At 49.1% G+C, this 18,725-nt stretch overlaps 1 protein-coding gene across 3 annotated transcripts; it reads left to right on the top strand.

Annotated features, from left to right (window-relative positions):
- The first annotated feature begins 423 nt into the window (after positions 1-423).
- Positions 424-17,867, top strand: Tmprss5 (transmembrane serine protease 5). Of its 3 annotated transcripts, none has more exons than XM_075965991.1 (13): positions 424-706; positions 4,851-4,982; positions 5,287-5,385; positions 5,873-5,995; positions 7,849-7,984; positions 8,156-8,269; positions 10,341-10,384; positions 11,035-11,197; positions 12,718-12,896; positions 14,129-14,227; positions 14,670-14,812; positions 15,102-15,254; positions 15,595-17,867. In XM_075965991.1, exons 2-13 carry the CDS (start codon positions 4,907-4,909, stop codon positions 15,601-15,603), a joined length of 1,338 nt encoding a protein of 445 aa, XP_075822106.1. In that variant the 5' UTR covers positions 424-706; positions 4,851-4,906; the 3' UTR covers positions 15,604-17,867. The 3 variants fall into 3 exon arrangements, with proteins under 3 accessions (XP_075822106.1, XP_075822107.1, XP_075822108.1); XM_075965992.1 differs by having other exon boundaries at positions 527-706; positions 4,880-4,982; XM_075965993.1 differs by lacking the exon at positions 14,129-14,227 and having other exon boundaries at positions 619-706.
- The last annotated feature ends 858 nt before the right edge of the window (positions 17,868-18,725 follow it).

Below are 18,725 nucleotides of genomic sequence, written 5' to 3'. Positions count from 1 at the left end.
CTTGCCTGGCACGCCTCTGCTTCTTCAAAGGCCCAGCCTGGGATCAGCTACATTACCTTGAACTTTGAAACAAGATAGCACCAAGGGACCACTCCTGGATCCCAGGGGTGATCAGGGCAGGGAGGTCTCATTTGTTAGCAAACAGGCGAGAGGTGTGCCATGGCTGAGAGCGGGGTGACAGAGATTCCTCATCATCACCTGTCAGCCCCGACACTGTGATAGCCTGAGACAGCTTCTACCAGAACTCAGAAGCATTTCCACAGATGCTAATATCACTCTCTCTAGCACAACCCTCTCAGCAAGAAGGGGGAATTGTGCTAGCATGTATGAGACACATATTTTGGGCACAAGGGACCTGACTGCTAAGCAACAATAGTCCTGCCCCCCCCATCCATTTTTTTTTCTGTTTCCAAGCTTCCAGTTAGCAGATAGGAGGGGCTGGGGCTGCCAGGCCCAACCCAGCCCTTGCCCCGATTCTCTACAACAAGGGACCTATTCATGAGACCTGAGCATAGTTCATTGTCTCCCTGGCGCATGTCTATGTGTGTAGGGGTGGGAGACAAGGGAAGGGGCCGTGTGTGAACCAGAGAGACTTCATCCTCCAACCACGCTGGTTGGGTTGTTGAATCAATCCTGACATGAGGACAAGAGCCGCGCCTTGCCCAGCTGACCTTACAGCCTTCCATCAACGCAACTGAGTCACTGGGTAAGGCTGTGCCCCATGCTAGCCCTCCATTCTTGCTCACACTCCCCTTCCCAGGACTAGACCAGTAGAAGAGCCTCCTCTGGCAGCTCTGGTGAAGGGATTGCATCCTAGCAGGGGCTGAGGAGCTAGAGTTTTCTCCAGAGACTGCCTTCTGTTTTCTTCTCTTCCAGTCCCCGCTCTGGGCTGGTGACGCTGTTTACCCTTGGCTATGCCAAACAAAGCATTAAATTGCCTCCTCCTTAGAACACCAAAGGGGTGTCTTCCCATGGAAGGCCTGTGTTTTCAGGCTACCGCATGGGTTTGGGCAGGTGCCTTTTGAGGTAGGTCGGTGCCTGAGTAAGGTGATTTGTTCAGAGGCTGGCCTTGGAGCCTAGCTTCTGGGATACTGAGACAAGAGGAAAGGCTGGGTCTGCCTCAGAGCCCTTTTTATAATGGACCCTGGCTCTCTGACTGGACAGGGTATCCACTCAAGAGGAACTACATCCTTAGAGAAGAAACACACATGCCTATGGCCACTTCCCTACTTTTGTTTTGGTTTTCCCAAGCCTGCTGTCCTTGGCTCTCATCTCTGGGCACAGATGGAGTATGTGTGTTAAGACACACACTGTGAGCTATGTTTCTCCAGGATAAGTATGGCCCACCACTGGTGGGAGGCCCGGTCCTACCTTAATTGTGACTGTGTGTGGGGAGATGGGCTGGTATCTCACTCTGCAGGAAGGGTTTGGAGTCTGCCCTGTGTGCTACCTGAACTGTCTTCGGGGCTTACTGGCAGGCTGGGGAAACCTCTTTTGTACAGTTTGGGGGTGTGCACTGGGTGAGGCTGTCAGGCTTTCGTTTTATAGGTGGAAGGCGAGGAAAACAAGTTTAGCGGGCCACAAAGGCAGGATCTGAAAGATGTTCTGTTAACACAGGAAAATCACACCTAAGATAATGCAGTTTTGGAGTCAGTGGTTCAGGCTTCTGCTATCACTTGGGACAATCCAGTGTGTCAAGAGGGAAAGGTGATGTGCAAGTAGGAATCACTACAGTTTGGGGTGTGTGTGTGTGTGTGAGTGTGTCTGTGTTCATGTGTGCATTCATGCGTACACATGTGTAGGTCATAGGACAACTCCAATTGTCATTCCTCAGGTGCTACCCATCTTGATTCTTTTTTCTTATCTATCTATCTATCTATCTATCTATCTATCTATCTATCTATCTATCTATCTATCATCTATCTATCATCTATCTATCATCTATCGATCTATCATCTATCATCTATCTATCTATCTATCTATCTATCTATCTATCTATCTATCCATCTATCTTCTATCTATCTATCTATCTATCTATCTATCTATCTATCTATCTATCTATCTATCTATCATCTATCTATCTATCTTCTATCGATCTATCATCTATCTATCTATCTATCATCTATCTATCTATCATCTATCTATCTATCTATCTATCTATCTATCTATCTATCTATCTATCAATCATCTATCTATCTATCTATCATCTATCTATCTATCTATCTATCTATCTATCTATCTATCTATCTATCATCTATCTATCTATCTATCATTTATTTATTTAGTTTCTGAGACAAGGTCTTTTGCTGGCCTGGAATTTATTGATCGACTAGGCTAGCTGGTCATCAAGCCCCAGAGATCTACCTATCTTTGGGGTTAAAATCTTATGCTACCAGGCCCTGGGTTTACATGGGTTTTGGGGATAGAAAGTGAACTCTCCTGAGTGCACGGAAGCACTTTGTTGATTGAGCTGTCTTGCTATTTTTCCAGACTTCTTCTTCTTTGTCTTTTTTTTAAGCCTTGTGATCCTCCTGTTCCACTTCCTGAGTGTTGAGACTACAAGCATGCACCATCACGCTCAGCTAGAGTCCAATTTCAGGATGTTGGATTGGATTGCAAATTCCTCAAGGAAGAATTTACAGCTTACATGTGTTTCTTATTGATATTATTATAGCTAACAGGTAGCTCGTGTTTTATAATTTATAAAGCCCATTGAGCCACATTATTTTCCTCTCTCCCTCCCTCCTTTCTCTCCCCTTCCCTCGTTCCCTTCCTTCTCTTCTTCTTTATCCTTTTGTTCTGTTTTGTTTTCTTGGGATAGGCTTTCTCTGTGCAGCCTTGGCTGTCCTGTAATGGGGACCAACTATTGTCAGCCAATGACCTTTAAGAGTTTGGACCAGGTTAGGGCATGACCTTTTGGGTACCCAGAGAAAACTGTCGGTCCACCCAGAACTTGCGCTCTCTCTCTCTCTGTCTCTCTGTCTCTCTGTCTCTCTCTCTCTCTCTCTGTCTCTCTCTGTCTCTCTCTCGTTCCTGCGCTACACAGCTGAGTTGGACTTCTCGTCCCTGTTTCGTGAGTTTGCCCCTTATAATAAAGAAAATATAATTGGAATTTTTGGAATTAGCCTGGGATTCTTTGACCCGCGTCCACACCCATGAACAGCCCTGGAACTCGCTCCGTAGACCAGGCTGGCCTTGAACTCAGAGATCCACCTGCCTCTGCCTCCCGAATGCTGGGATTAAAGGCAAGGGGCCACCACCACCCAGCTTCCTTCCTTATGTTTGTGCACTTTACACTTTATTTATTTAATAATAGTATTGTTATTTTGTGTCAGTCCCTGGAATACATAGACCGGTACAGAAGTGAGGTCCATATAGGTCAATGATAAGTTCTCTCTAGTTAAGGGTGCTTGCTGGAGAAACGAAGGGTCAGTAGGAGACAGCTGTGCAGGTGGGAGCAGCAGACACAAAGCCTCTGCAGTGGGAGAGTGCCTGAAGATGCTGAGGAAGACACAGTGTGTTGGAGTGAGCTTTGCTGGCAGTGAGGATGGAGAGATGAGGAAGGGTAAGATCATAGAAGCCCAGGAGCTATGGAACGAAAGCTTTATCTCAATGTGGAGGCTGCAAAGATCACTGGGCGCTTTTAAGACTGGATCTCCATGCTCATAGCTGCTCTGGCTTGGTAACATGGAGAATAATGGCCAGGCCAGTGTTCCAACTCCTTTCTGTGGGTTGGGTTGTCTCCCACCCTATATCCGTTGCAGCTAGAAGACACGGGGGGAGGGGGAATTTGCTCATTAGGAAGTAGGAATTAGCACTCTTATTTTATGAATGATAAGATTGAAGTTTGGAGCCGGGCGATGGTGGCTCACGCCTTTAATCCCAGCACTCGGGAGGCAGAGGCAGGCGGATCTCTGTGAGTTCGAGACCAGCCTGGTCTACAGAGCTAGTTCCAGGACAGGCTCCAAAGCCACAGAGAAACCCTGTCTCGAAAAACGAAAAAAAAAAAAAAAAGATTGAAGTTTGGAATGATGGTCTGAGTTATTCAAGCCCACAGGGTAGGCTGTAGACTTCATTGTGGACTGTTTGGTGATCTTATTTCACCTCGCATCATGGGTCAAGAGCTTCAGGCACACATGTGAGCTGTTCTGCTCTTTGCTTTCTCACCACCCTGTCTTTGCTTCACCAGCATTCTTTGCCTGGACTACACAATGCTTGATAGAAACCCATCGGCTCCGACCCTACTCGCCCAAGAGGTCACTGCTTTAGAAACTTCCCCTTCTAGGTGTCTTCCTTGATTTTCTTAGTGAGATCACCTCTTAATTTTTGAATGTTGTTGGGTGCTTTAGTCAAATTCTTTTTGGTCATTTGACATGGGCTATGACTTTCCTTAAGGGACAAGGCTGAGAATCCCTTGAGAAATTCCAGGCCATGCTGATTTATCCTGAATTCCCTGTAGCATCTCATATGCTGTTTTATACACTTGGGCCAAATACTTTTGGGGAACGAATGGTATGTGTATGCCCTCTTTTCCTGAGGTAAAAAGGAATGAAGGTGCCTAGGGTGGGATGTTGACAGACCTCAGGGGGTGCCCTTTTGATCCCCATGGGAGGTAGAAACAGGGCACAGATAATGAAGAACATGGTTTTGGAATGGAGCAAGTCTGGATTCTAGTTTTCCCTTTGCTATTGCAGTCACATGAGAGTGAAGCAGAAAGGGTTAGGGACCCAGGGAGAGCAGAAAAGGCCTGGGTGGGATTCTCCAAGGTGAATCGAGACTTCCAGTTAGCCTCAGGGGCAGGACTAAGATTAGAAGCTGGAACTTGGTGAGAGTGGGTCTTCTTTTGGCAGCCCTGGATTTCCAACAACTCTTTCTTCAGAGTCCAACACTGGATGACCTAGGCCCAATGGAGGTTCGGTACACAGAAGAGGGTCCTGGACTTGGGATCTTCAGAACAGAGTTGGGAGACCGGCGGCAACCCAGTAGGTCACATGGGGCCATTTGGGAGGGGCAGGATGGGGTCAGCAAAAGATGTTCTTCCTCTATCCCTTATACTCTTTTAGGGTCAATGTGAGGATGACGAACATGTCCTTCTTTATCCCCTACTTGGTCTACTTCTCCCACTTCAGGACCAAGTGGGAGCTGGGCTTCAGAGCCCAGATCCTTTACCACTTGGAGCCCAAGGGGCAGGGGTGAACTTCTGTTAGAACTTACTAGTGCCTTGCGGTGGAGGAAAGCTTGCTGACAGAAGCAGCAAACTCAGGCAACTCTCTGCTTTCTTCATAGTCTCCCAGTCCCAGCGCTGGTGCTGCCTGCAGCGTGGCTGTGCGGTTCTGGGAGCCCTGGGGCTGCTGGCTGGAGCAGGGGTCGGCTCATGGCTCCTAGGTCAGTGTTGGGCCCTTTTGTCTGGAGAGGGGTGGAGGACAGGATCTGGGGGCAGCATGGAGACAGAGATGCTGAACAGGCACTGTATGTAGATGAGTGAGCTCCTCTCTCATCTGTGCTGTGTAGACAGCAAGACAGAGAAATGGTTACCCATGGAACAGGACGGACTCAGAGAGAACAGTTTGGTCCTACAATCCTGCTACTTGTGTGGATAATCCATGGTTTTAGTCAATTTTCTTTTCCCTAGAAATTATTACTAGTGAGACAGAGACAGACAGACAAATAGAAGCACAGGATAGTCTGACACAGTCCTGTGCCCCTTACAGATTGATTGGGGTCCGTCTATAGGCAATGTGACTGATAGGGACTCTCTAGGAGGTAGGCCTACCTCTACTGCAGTACTGACTTGCTAGACAACTTGAACCCCTCTAGGGGTTTCCCTCGCTACCCCCAGCCTCTCTGTGACTCTCTTTGCATTTCCCTCAAGTACTGTATCTATGGCCAGTTGCCTCTCCCCCCATCTCCGGGACCTTGCAGGAGGAGGAGATGAATCTGAGCTGTCCAGGAGTCAGCAGGGAGGAAGAGCTTCTCTCATCGCTTCCCAAAACAGGTGGGCTACCCCTTCAAAGCCACAGGAACCGGCCCTTCCCCTAGCTTCAGGACCGAAATGAAGGACTAGCACTTAGCTACCACCCGTCTGTCTCTTCTCCTGGGATGAGGGTGCTGACCAGGCCCACCTAGCAGCATTGATCTCCGATTTAGGATTTGGAAGCATCCCTGAGGAGGGTTCTGATCTTTAGTTGGGGCGTGGTGAGGAGGTCAGGCCGGTAGAAGAGATGGAAGCTTGTCATTTAGGGTAGCATGAGGTAGTAGTATTGGGGAAGAGGAGCTGGTATGGGGTGGCTGTGTGTGAACAACAGAGTCACCTGGATATCTGGGGATATCATTCCATATTGTCCTTTGGCTATCCCCACTGTCCCCACTTCCAGGGAAGAGTTGGGGGTCACACAGTATAATGCTGCCCAAAGGCTGGAGGTTGGAAAAAGTTCTAACTTTTAGTTAGACCAAGGCTGGGTTTTCTTATTTTTTGCTAGATGCATGGCCTGTGGTACATTATTTCTTTGAGTTTTCATTTCTTTCTATACACAATGGAAATGAAATAAAAGTATTTACTGCATGAAGTTGGAGTACTAAAGCGTGCAAATATACAAAAGAAGCTACTCTGAGCCTTTGTGTTAGTCATCTGGCCTGCCATAAGAAACGCTACAGATGGGGAAAGGGTGCATATATATTCTCACAGTCTGGATGCTAGAAGTACAGTACTTTGGTTCCTGGTAAGGGCTCTCTTCCTGGCTCCCCATAGTATGCACCACCATGTCTTCTGTTTTCTGAGGGCAGGGGAGGAAAGAATGAAGGAGCTGGAATCTTTTGGTAGGATGCTGAACCTACTGGACCAACATGCCATGACCTCATTTCATCTTTTTAATTTTTTTTTTTTGAGTTAAGAATCTAGCATCTCTAAGCTAGTCTCTAACTCAGTATGTAACCAAAGAGAGCTTGAGCACAGCCTTCTCTTGCTTCCACCTCCGGAGTGTAGGGATTAGCTCCACCATGGCCAGTTTACGCACTGGACATCAAGCCTAGAGCTATGTGCATGCTAGGCAAGCGCTGTACTAACCAAGCTGCAGAGCAAAGCCCCTGTATCACCTTCTTCAAGGCTCTGTCTCCAAACACAGTTACACTGAGGGATTGGAGTTTCTGCCTGGGAAGAGAGAGAGAGTGTGTATGTGAAAAATTCCACCTGTAACAACATGGACAAAAAGCAGTTGATAAATATTAACTATTATCATCACAATATTTGAATTCAGGAGACTTGACTTAAGTCCTGGATGCATCCCTTATTGATCCTATGATCTTGGGCAAATTGCCTTTACCTCTCTTGAGGGTGGTAAACTGCCTTCTGGTAAGGCTGTCGCCACAGAGTGTGACAGAATACCCCTATTTATTTCCTTCTGGTAAGGCTGTCGCCACGGAGTGTGACAGAATACCCACCCCTATTTATTTCCTTCTGGTAAGGCTGCCGCCATGGAGTATGACAGAATACCCCTATTTATTTCCTTTATGTGTGCGTGCACATGTATATGCATATATGCCATCTCATGAATGTCAGGGTCAGAGGACAATTTATTGGTTCTCTTTCTATCAGGTGGGTCCTGGGGACTCAGCCCCAGGCTGTCAAGTGCCTTTGCCTGCTGAGTCATCTCACTGGCTTTGGAGCACATTTTAAAACTCGTGATGGAAACACGGAACCAGAAACATGGGCAGAAAGATGTGACGTGGTGTTTTGTACTAACTGGACACCCAGAGAGGAGCAGGGAAGCTGACCTGGGGTGATCCATGTGTTCAGCTTTTCTTGTCTCATCTCACCCTGGCTGCAGGAGGGTTTTCACACTGTGGTTTCAGTATCTTTCAGAATCATGGGCGAGGATCTCCTGCTTGAAGTACAAATAAGGGCTCGGCCAGACTGGCTCCTGGTCTGCCATGAGGGCTGGAACCCTGCCCTGGGGATGCGCATTTGCCAGAGTCTTGGGCACCTCAGGTAACAGCCAGACTTGCAGGGCTGGCTGGCTGGCTGGTGGGGGGACTGGAGTGGGAAGTGTGGATCGCAGAAGTCACTATCATGGTCTTGCTTGTCCACAATGCTGGCACGGTTCATGCACGGTCTGGTTCTGACCTCCTGACTCCCTCCTGTTTTCTCTCCTCTGCCAAGGCTCGCTCATCACAAGGCTGTGAATCTGTCTGACATCAAGCTCACCAGATCCCAGGAGTTCGCTCAGCTGTCTGCTAGACCGGGAGGTCTCCTCCAGGAGGCATGGCAGCCCAGGTAGGGCGCTGTGGGTTAGGTGAGCTGTACACAGTCTAGACAGGTCTTCCTGCAGGGGAGCCTGATGGTGGGGGCATGGGCAGTGTAATGAGACCAGAGAAGGCTGTTTGCCGGGCTTAACCACAAACCCAGGACACACGCTCTGCCACACAGTATTTATCTCACACAAGAAATGCGAACCTATGGGCTGGGCATGTAGCTCTTGTCTCACCCCACCCTGGCGTCGAGCGTGCTTGTTGGAGAGTGCTTGCCTAACACACACAAAGCCCTGGGTTCAATCCCTAGTACCGTATAAACTGTGTGGTGTTGTTGCTTGAGTTCTAAGCAAGAGCAGAGGCAGGAGGATCAGCAAAGTTAGCCACAACTAGCTACAGAGTTTGAGGTCAGCCTGGGATACAGGAGAACTGTCTCAAAACTGAACAAACCAACCAACAAAAACCCCAAGGTTGTTAGTTACTAGAACAGGGTTTAGAATGGGCCTCCTAGTCCCCCTGTGTTAACTTTACATTGCTGTGACCAAACACACAAGAAAGGCAACATAAAGGAAGAAAGACTTCCTTGGTTCACAGCTGTGAATGGTTCAGCCAATGGCTGCTTGGCCTCAAGCTAGGACAGAGCATCACGGAGAAGGAATGGGTATGGGAGGCTGCTTGCCTCGCGTAGACAGAAAAGGGAGGGAGGTGACCAGGTTTAGGATAAAATACAACTCTTAAGGACGTACATCCAATGACCTACTTCCTCTAGCTGGGCTCTATTGCTTGAAATTTCCAGAATTTCTAAAAGTAATGTCATGGGGTGAGAACCAGATGCTCTGCCCATGAGCTTTTGTTGGGGGGGGGGGCTGGCTGTCATTTTGTGTTCAAATCATAATTCACCTTTTTTTTCATAATTCACCTTTACAGGTAAGGAAGTTGAGGCGCAGTGGGGTTAAAGAGTGTTATCCAGGGCATATGACCAGTAACCAGCCAACACACAGTTGGGGCCAGGCTCATAACTCCAACCAAGTCAAGGGACCTGTGTGGCTGACATTTGCTTGGATAATTCTGGTATCTGAGGAAAAAAATCAAATAGTGTCCAAAAGAAAGGAACTCAAAATAGACCAAGCCTCTTACCATACCCTAAGCAGCACAAGCTGAGAGGTCTTTGCCCAGCCTGGTATCCTTCAAACTGCCTGAAGCCTTGGGGATGAGGGCAGGCAGAGGCACCATCCCTGATCTGAAGCTGTGTTGGCCCTACCCACCTGCACATTCTCCCACACCCCAGAGCCATTCTTAGGAATGCACTGGAGACTGAGTGACCCCAGCTGTCCCTTTCCCTCTGTGAGATTCCTCCAGGAAGGCAGAAGGGCTACAGGGTCAGGAAAACAGAAACCAAGTAGACTGTGGATTGGGCAGCTGAAAGGAGGAGAGAAGGGCAAGACGAGAGTGTTGGGTCAAAAGGGAGTTGAGGCTTGCCAGAACAAGATCGTGACTCTGCAGGCCCTAGATCAAGAGCTGGGACTGAGAAGAGGCTGGGCCAGGAAGAAGCCTGGGGGTAGGGCTGGACTCACTCATTCAGGCCGTGGTCAATCACTCACCCACTGAGCACCTGTTTACTCAGCGACTGGGAAACAGCTGGGCTTTCTCAGCCGTCAATTCTCTGTTGTAAATATGAACCTTTTCCAAACAGATCTTACAGGATTGTGAAGGCTTTCTGTTTCCCTCTGGTGGCTGGGGCAGAATGGGCAGGCTCCTTCCGTGGGAGGGGCCTGAGAGTTTGTGAGGGGTGGGAAGAAAATGGTGACAATGGGAGCGTTTTAAGGTTGGGACTACAGCGTCGCCTGAGACCTATGGAGACAGGCGGGCGTGGCAGGGCATACCTGTAATCCTAGTACTTGGGAAGCTGTGGCAAGATCAGTACACAGTCATCCTTGGCTGCAGAGTGAGTTGGGGTCTAGCCTGGGTCACATGATACACTATCTCAAGAAGACAAAAAAAAGCTATGGAGAATCCCCTGATCACTCCCCGTACCCTTGGTGTGCATGGCCTTTGGGTGGCACTGCCTACTTCTTAGGGGCACCCTTGTTTTGCAGCGCTAGCTGTCCTTCTGGCCGAATTGTTTCTCTCAGATGTTCTGGTGAGTCATATCTTGTGTCCAGGAAGTTGGCAGTGGGAGGAGGGGAGGCTTCCGGTTCTCCCAAGTGTGGAAGAGCTGTAGGGAGGGGCTTGCTCAGGTTTCTGTGTATGTACCTGTGAGCTGGGTTGGAGTGTCCTTGCCTACCGGCCTATTTTTCTGCTGGACTCCTTGATAGAACCTGCCCAAATAGAGTCTTAAGTCTCTGTCATGTATGCTACCAGCCCCTGTGCTGGGCTAATGGTCACTACTGCCACCCTGCCCCTTCCTTCTGAATGGCCCGATAGGTGGAATTACTACTGACTGTGGATGTGCAAGCTCTACCAGCAGCTTCAAGAGACTAAGGGTGGGTAGTGGACTAGATAAACTACCCAAATGATAAACAGTTTACAGGGTTCCTTCACCCACGTGCTCACGCATCTGTCCGTCTATTTATCAGTCCCTTCTCACACCTGGACACCAGTGGGTGGGCATTAGAGCTCCATAGACACTGCAGACCTGGTCGCTGCTCTCAGCAGGTACAAAGGCTGAAGTAATCAATACACTCATTCCTGTCCCCCTACTTAGAATCAGAAATAACACATGAGGACTGTCTACCCAGGCTCTCTGCACCCAGCCCTTTCTCTGTCTATCCTACCCTTTTCTGTTGGCAGAGTGTGGGGCAAGACCTCTGGCTTCTCGAATAGTTGGCGGTCAGGCGGTGGCTTCTGGGCGCTGGCCATGGCAAGCGAGTGTGATGCTTGGCTCCCGGCACACGTGCGGGGCCTCTGTGCTGGCACCCCACTGGGTAGTGACTGCTGCCCACTGCATGTACAGGTAAGTCTTGGGAGTGAATGAGAGGTGAGTCGGTTACCTATTAGTTTGTCTCTTGCTGTGTCCTGGATACTATATCTGTGTCCACGGTCTCCAAGGAGGCAAGGGTGAGGTGCTTGTTTAGTGACAAGTTCAGTTCTGCATGAGGAGCAGTAATAATACAAAGACTGGTTCTTTATATCCCCTCTCCTCCATGTGTGTATGCACGTTCCCTTGTATGTGTAGATGTGTACGTATGTGTGTGTATGAGTGCTTGCATGCATGCTCGTTTGTGGGCATGGGTGGTGTCAGGTATCTTTTTCAACTGCTCTCTCCTGTCTATCTTGAGGCAGCATCTCTCGTTTCTCACTGAACCCAGAGCTAACACATTTGGTTAGTCTGGCTAGCCACCTTGCTCTGGGGATTTGTCTCCAGCTTCTGTGCTGAGATTTCCAGTGGGCTGCCATGCTCACTCAGCTTTTAAATGGGTTCTGGGGATTTGAACTCAGTCCTCATGCTTCCAAAGTGAACACCTTTCTAACGGAACCATCTCTCCAGTTCCCTTTCATTCCATTTTGCATTGACAACATTTTGTGCTTCTGCACAGTGTCCTTTTCCCATTAGACTGGAAGCCGTACTGGGGCAGAGATGATCAGTCTGTTTCACCACTGAGTCTCTTTCTAGGTTTCTTTGTTGCCACATCTTCAGGGCCTAGAGCAGTTCCTTGAATATGATAGGCATGCAATAAAGGTTCTGGGGAGGTGGAAGTGAACCGGTGGTGAATGAGTGAGGTTTGGTGGTAGGTATGGCAGACAATCTGATCTCCACTTTACAGTCTGGTGGAGGGATGGGTGTCCCTCAGGATTTCACATACATGGAGAGAGAGGACTGAGGGAAGTCGTGGTGTCAAAAAAAGTTCTTTCACACTTGCTATAAAAGTTGGATGGAAATTATGCAGGAGAGAGTGGTGGCCAATAATCAATCTCTCTCTCTCTCTCTCTCTCTCTCTCTCTCTCTCTCTCTCTCTCTCTCTCTATTTCTCTCTCTCTCTGCATGTGTGTGTGTGTGCACGCATACTTGTGAGTATGTATGAGCTTCTGCATGTACATGTGGAGGCTACAGATCAATGTCAAGTGACTCCCTCAGTTGCTTTCCACTTTATATATTTTAAGGTTTATCTTTAATTACGTGTCTGTGTCTGTGTGTGGTGTGTGGGTAAGCCAGCAAGCTCCAGGGATCTGTCTGTCTCTGCTTCTCTAGTGTTAGATTATAGACATATGGTGCTATGCCTGGCTTATGTGAGGGTTGGGGATTTGAACTCAGAACCTCATGCTTCTCTGGGGAAAGCGCTTTGCTGACTGAACTATCTTTCACCCCAGTGTCTTGCCAGCTGGCTGGGATAATATTAAGAGGCATGGTGTTTGGGTCCCGGAAACTCACAGGCTTGTGACAGTGGCCACACTAATGGTTTCCCTCAAGAGTCCCCTCCACCCACCATCTTCCCTGCCTTTTCCTCCCTGGGTTCAGGAGGTTTCTGTGTGCAGTTTCAGGCTGTCCCGCCTGTCCAGCTGGCGGGTGCATGCAGGCTTGGTCAGCCACAGTGCCGTCCGACAACAGCAGGGAGCAATGGTGGAGAAGATCATCCCCCACCCTCAGTACAGCGCCCAGAACCATGACTATGATGTGGCTCTCCTGCAGCTCCGGACTCCGCTCAACTTCTCAGGTGGGACTCTGGCCTTGGAACGAGCAGGCTGAGTGCAGTGGTGACCAAGAAACAGAGCCCGGTGGGAGGAGGGGCAAGCTGATCCCTAAGGCTTCCTGTAGTGTTGCCAATCTTACGTCCTTCAGTTCACTGGGGATCATAGGGTGTGTACCTTCTGAAACTGAATTACAATAACACTTGTAAGGCTCTCTGAGGTCAAATATTCAGGCCCTTTTCATAGTGGGGCTGCATAGAGGGGATTTGCTTTGAGGTTCCAAGCAGAACCTCGCTTGTGCCTTCTCCTCCAATAGCTGGCTTCACTCTTGTTTCCAGACTGGACCTAGGTTCAGCCATTTTGTGATACATTAGAGAAAAGAGATTTCTTATTTATTTAAATCTTTTTCCCCCTCAATCCTCGTAACAACTGTGATGAAGGAAATATAATAAGACAAGACCATAGACGTTTAGAGAAGGACAAATAGGTCCCAAGCTCAAGTCTTGATTCCAGGACCAGGGTTCCTCCTGCCGCAGTACCTGTCCATCAAGGGTGGCCAAGCCTGGACTGTGGCTGACCCACCAGCTATGTATGCTCAGATGCTTCTTCTCAAAAGCCACACAAGTGCATAGAAACATGCACACATGCATGCACTCACAGTCCTGTGTGCACATATGCATGCATTCACACACAGAGATCTGTAATTTGAAAACAAACCAGTAATAAAATTCTAGGTTGCCAGAGCCTTCTGTAGAAGTTGCAGAGCCCAGGCCTGCTTCTTCTGGTTAGATGGGAGACTGAGAGCGTTATAAGAGGCATGGATTAGCACCAAACGGGGTCTTTCTCCTGATGCAGACAGAGGGAAGTATGTTCATGTTGTGGAATGTCAGTATGCTACATAGAAACATATTAGGTTCCGTTCATATTATATGTCACACACTTCCTGAAATAGAGTCCCAAGAAGGATGAGGCACTCTGGAGAAAGGGACAAATGGGTCTTGTTAGAGTTTGGTTTCCAGTGCCAGAAGGATTCCCATTCTCCCTCAAGCCCCTAGGTTGGGGTAGAGTAGCAAATACGCTGCTCTCTTCTCCATAGGTTCTGGGGCTCCATACCTTCACCCCCAAGGTGGGATGTTGCTCAAGATATTTATTTGTCTAGTAAGCTTGGTGGTAGAGGCCAGGTCCCAGGCCTCTTGAGAAGGGGATGAGGAGAGAAGCCCAGCCTGAGCCAGGACCTGAACTTTGTGCCTCTCCACAGACACTGTGGGCGCTGTGTGCTTGCCGGCCAAAGAGCAGCAGTTTCCAAGAGGGTCACAGTGCTGGGTGTCTGGCTGGGGCCACACCGACCCTAGCCATAGTAAGTGAGCTCCCAGGGCCCTCAGTATAAGATAGGGAGGGAGGTATTCTCTAAGCTGGGCATTTCCCCTTCCCTTGGTCATCTGACAATGGCGCTCTTTTCTCCCTTGGTAAGTCAGGGTATTCAGTCTTTCCTGCTGGAGTATCCCAATGGAGAATAACCACTGAACATTATTCCTAAGCCCAGGCCCTTTCACTCCCCTGCTCTTGGTGCCAGGAGCTCCATGAGCTCAGCATCTGGTATACTGTGTCTTTCTCTTTCTCTCCTCATTCCCAGCTGGGTATCTGGCAGACCCTTGTCCTCTGGCCCAGATCCATAGCGTTGCCCAAGCTTCCTTCTTTGGGTCTTTGTGTCCTCAGGACCTCTAACTCTTTTCTCTCTTGATGCTCTGCCTTCTTGGCCTAGTTTGGTACCCTGTAGCTTTACTCTGTGTCTCCTACAGCTCATAGCTCAGACACGCTACAGGACACGGTGGTACCTCTGCTCAGTACCCACCTCTGCAACAGCTCATGCGTATACAGCGGGGCACTCACACATCGCATGCTGTGTGCTGGCTACCTGGACGGAAGGACAGACGCATGCCAGGTGTGGCCGGTAGTGGAGGGAGGAGCGGGAGACCTGCTGGTGGTGGAAGGTGGGAGCAGGGGACTTGCATCAGCTTGGTCCCCTGGTTAGTGCACATGGGTTGGGGAAGCCAGACTCTTTAGGGAGTCCACACTAAGGGCTTGTGGGAAGTGAGACCAGCAGATGACATCAGGAGGAAGGAGCCTCTCTCTCTCTACCAGGAGAGTCCATTCCCAGTGGTGGACTGGTGCTGCTCTACCAGATGGGTCTGAGTGTTGTTTCTCTGTGTCTGCTCATTTGGATTCCTCAGGGGGACAGCGGGGGACCCCTTGTGTGTCCCAGTGGTGACGTGTGGCACCTTGTAGGGGTGGTCAGCTGGGGTCGTGGCTGTGCAGAGCCTAATCACCCAGGTGTCTATGCCAAGGTAGCGGAGTTCCTGGACTGGATCCATGACACCGTGCAGGTGAGTGTAGAGAAGGAGAGCGGCCCAAGTTTCCGAAGGACCTGCTCCAGGACACTGGGGACCTTCTGAGGGTTGGACATGGGTCTAGGGAATGTTGGCCAGAGTGGGAGGAGAAAGAAAGGATACATAACAAAAACCCACTGGGTTTCTAGCGGTTTAAGCACTAGCCGGGAAGGGTAGACTGAGTCTGTGACCTAGATCTGTCTTTTGGGGGTGACCTATGGCAAGTTCCTACCCTTGGTAAGCCCAGGCTTTCTGGTCATAGCCATCCTGGCTGTGTTTTGTTCTGTTTTTCTCAGCCTTGTTACACAGATGCCTATGTCTCTTGACTCCCTGGCAGGTCCGCTAGCTACAGGAGAAGCAGCTGCCACCTCTGATGCCGAACTGTGGATCTCCCGTGGATCGTCCCAGACTGAGGGCCAGCAGCTGCAGCACTGGCCTCTCTTCTAAGGCTCTGGTTTCTCCTTCCTCTTTCTCACCTGAGCTGAGCGCCTCCGCAGCAGGAAGGAGGCTGGGGCTGGAGTGAGAATGATGAGGAAAGGAAGGGATAAGAGGAGACGCAACAGATGAGATTTCTGGAAGCATCGGGGAAACTGGTCCTCTGCTCTCCCTGGACTCCATTGCATCTATCAGGAGGATGCTGGAGGTGCCCTGCTTTCTCCCAGGGGCCTCAGGAGGGCTAAGTCCAACTCTAGAGGATGTCCTATCTCAAGGGCTCCTGGGCAGATGAGGCCAAGGTTGGACCAACTCAAGTAAAGACATAGAAGTCAGGATCCCCACCCTATCCCACTATTCCTGTTCTGAGCTAACGCTAGTAGCCCTGCATGAGGCAGGAATCTATAAGGCAAGGAAGACGGAGTTGGACTAGGATGCCATTTTTCAAATGACAGTTCTGTGAACTGGTTGAAGGAGTTTTGTTATTAAATGGAAATTATATATAATCTTGGTCAAGCCCCCCCCCCTTGTATTAACTACTTTTGTCACTGCTGTGACGAAATACATGACCAAAGGAATTTATTTACTTATTTATTTATTTTGGTTTTTCACGACAGGGTTTCTCTGTAGCTTTGGAGCCTGTCCTGGAACTAGCTCTTGTAGACCAGGCTGGCCTCGAACTCACAGAGATCCACCTGCCTCTGCTTCCTGAATGCTGGGATTAAAGGCGTGCGACACCACCGCCCGGCCCAAAGGGGTTTATTTTGGCTCAGAGACAAAAGATGCGGTCTACTGTGCGGAGGAGGGTCCTAGAGTGGCCGGGAGCAGGGAGAGATGACGTCGGTGTTTTCGTCTTGGACCTCAGCTTGTGGCTTAGTACCACTCACAGTCATGGCAGGACTCAGTCACGCCTCTCTGGAAACTCCCTACCTCACAGACGTGCATAGAGGTGTGTTTCCCAGGCAATTCCAAATCCAGAATACTTGACGGTGAAGATTAACCGACACACTGTCATTCGTGTTTCTGAGCAGAAGTGCAGTTTTCCCTGTATGTGTTTCTTGGAACGTAGATACTGACCCCAGCTCGTCAACTCCAGAATTTGGCAGGTCCCTAATTATTAGATTATTTAAGTTAGTTAAACCTCTATGTCACCATCTGCAGCAAAAAAAGACCAACTGTCTAGGGGCTCTGAGACTTTGAGCACCACTGAGGTCATTGCGCTTAGGGAAGGCTGTTCTCGCCACAGGGTTCAGGTTTTCCCCTTAGCTCTTTTTTGGGGGAACTGAACCTTTCAGCTTGGGGGATTTCTTCCTGAGTTTATCCCCAGTTAGCATTTCCCCTGTGAAGCTTCCCTCCTATACTCTCTGGTCTCTAGCTATTAAAATGCAATGGCTATCTTGTTTCCAAAAAATCTCAATGAATTTTTTATGGTGCTTACCCGAGGAAATACAATTAGCATTAAGCAATAACGAGAACTTTGTGAGTTTATCAGCATATTTGTTGAGGGTTTATCCAAGTGATTATTCTTCCCGGAGGGTCTGCCTTAGCTTTTTACATGCAGTGCACTGAGACACAAAGGCCTCAATTTACTCTTGGCTTCATTACCTGTAGAAAAAAGTTGCTGAGAGTCAGCTGTCGCATTGGCAGTACACAGAGAGTTCTGGTGGGTGGCAAAGTGCCTCCAGCCTCCAACCTGAGCCCAGTGTTTTCTACTTGGCTCCTCCCCAAAGGAGGCAGCAGGGGGGGGCAGCATGTCCTCCTGGGAAGGAAGAGTGAAAAGCAAGTCCGCAAGCTATGATCATTTTCATATTTCCTATGATGGCCATAGACATTTGGTTAAAGGGAAATGCTTATCACTATCATTATAGCCCCCACGGCCTTCTAATTACCAGGGACGTGTGAGCAGTACTTGGAGGTTTAGAAAGCCTACTGATGTGGGATCTCACAGCATCCACGTGGTAGAGATATTACTTTATCCACCCGATTCTGCAGACAAGAAGGCTCGCTCAGAAAGTTGTCGTGGCTCCTGCAAGGCCACCTAGTTCCTGAGCACTAGAGAAGTAGGGTGTGAACTTGAGGGGGTCCCTTTACCACCAACCCACATTCTTATCTTGCACATGGATGAAGGAAATGATTTAATACTGTACCGAAATATTAAACTGGAAGATACTTTATCAGATCACCTGGCCTAGTCATTTGCCTTCTTACAAGGGCCTGTAGAATCCTGGAGGCCAGCAAGACGGATCAAAGGGAAAGGGCCCTTAAGACTGAGCTTCATGGCCTGAGCTTTATCCATGGGAGACATGTAGTGGAAGGAGAGAACCGATTCCCCTAAATTATCCATTCGCTAACTTCCACATGTACACCATAGCATCTGTAAGTAAACGTAATTTAAAAAGATTTATGATGACGAGGATGACGACGATGATGATGATTGATGTGTATGTGTGTGTGTGTGTGTGTGTGTGTGTGTGTATGCGTGTGTGCCTGCCTGCCTGCCTACAGATACTAGAAGAGGACATTGAATCCTTTGGAGCTGGAGTTACAGGTATTTCTGAGCTGCCTGATGTTGGTAAATGCCCATCATGCAAGCTTGAGGACCCTGGTTCAATCCCCACCACCCTTTGAGTGAGGTGGCTCATGCCGTCCTGGGAGTAGAGACTGGCTCCCTGGGGCTTGTTGATAAGCCAGTCTGGCTTAACCAGTGGACTCCAGGTGCAGGAAGAGCCCCTGTTTAAGGTGGCGGGGAAGAGACAGAAATCTTTAATAAACAAATAAATAAATAGGAAAAAAAACCAAGCTGAAGCAAGACTGAGAACATCTGATGTCAGTCTCTGGTCTCCATCTGCACACGTGAACAATTATACATGCCCGTGTGTGTACACACGAGCACATGAAAACCTCCTGCCAGAGACCATTGGAGCCCCTGAGTTCAAGGCCTGCCTTGAACCTTAAAAAATGGCCATCTCGCCCAGGAAGACTGAAGAACACACTACGGACAGAGTTTGTGTGAGACCCAGCTTATGAACAGAAACT

The sequence above is a fragment of the Microtus pennsylvanicus genome, chromosome 3 (genome assembly GCF_037038515.1).
Source record: "Microtus pennsylvanicus isolate mMicPen1 chromosome 3, mMicPen1.hap1, whole genome shotgun sequence".
NCBI classification, from domain to species: domain Eukaryota; kingdom Metazoa; phylum Chordata; class Mammalia; order Rodentia; family Cricetidae; genus Microtus; species Microtus pennsylvanicus.
Note: the sequence above shows the minus strand (reverse complement) of the source record. Positions and strands in the feature narration are given on the sequence as shown.

Bases quoted from the DNA above. Each gene is read 5' to 3' on its own strand.
- Tmprss5 (XM_075965991.1), top strand. From the start codon at position 4,907: ATGGAGGTTCGGTACACAGAAGAGGGTCCTGGACTTGGGATCTTCAGA. The intron at 5,386-5,872 runs GTCAGTGTTGGG...ATTTCCCTCAAG, and splicing joins GGTCGGCTCATGGCTCCTAG to TACTGTATCTATGGCCAGTT. The intron at 8,270-10,340 runs GTAGGGCGCTGT...CTTGTTTTGCAG, and splicing joins CAGGAGGCATGGCAGCCCAG to CGCTAGCTGTCCTTCTGGCC.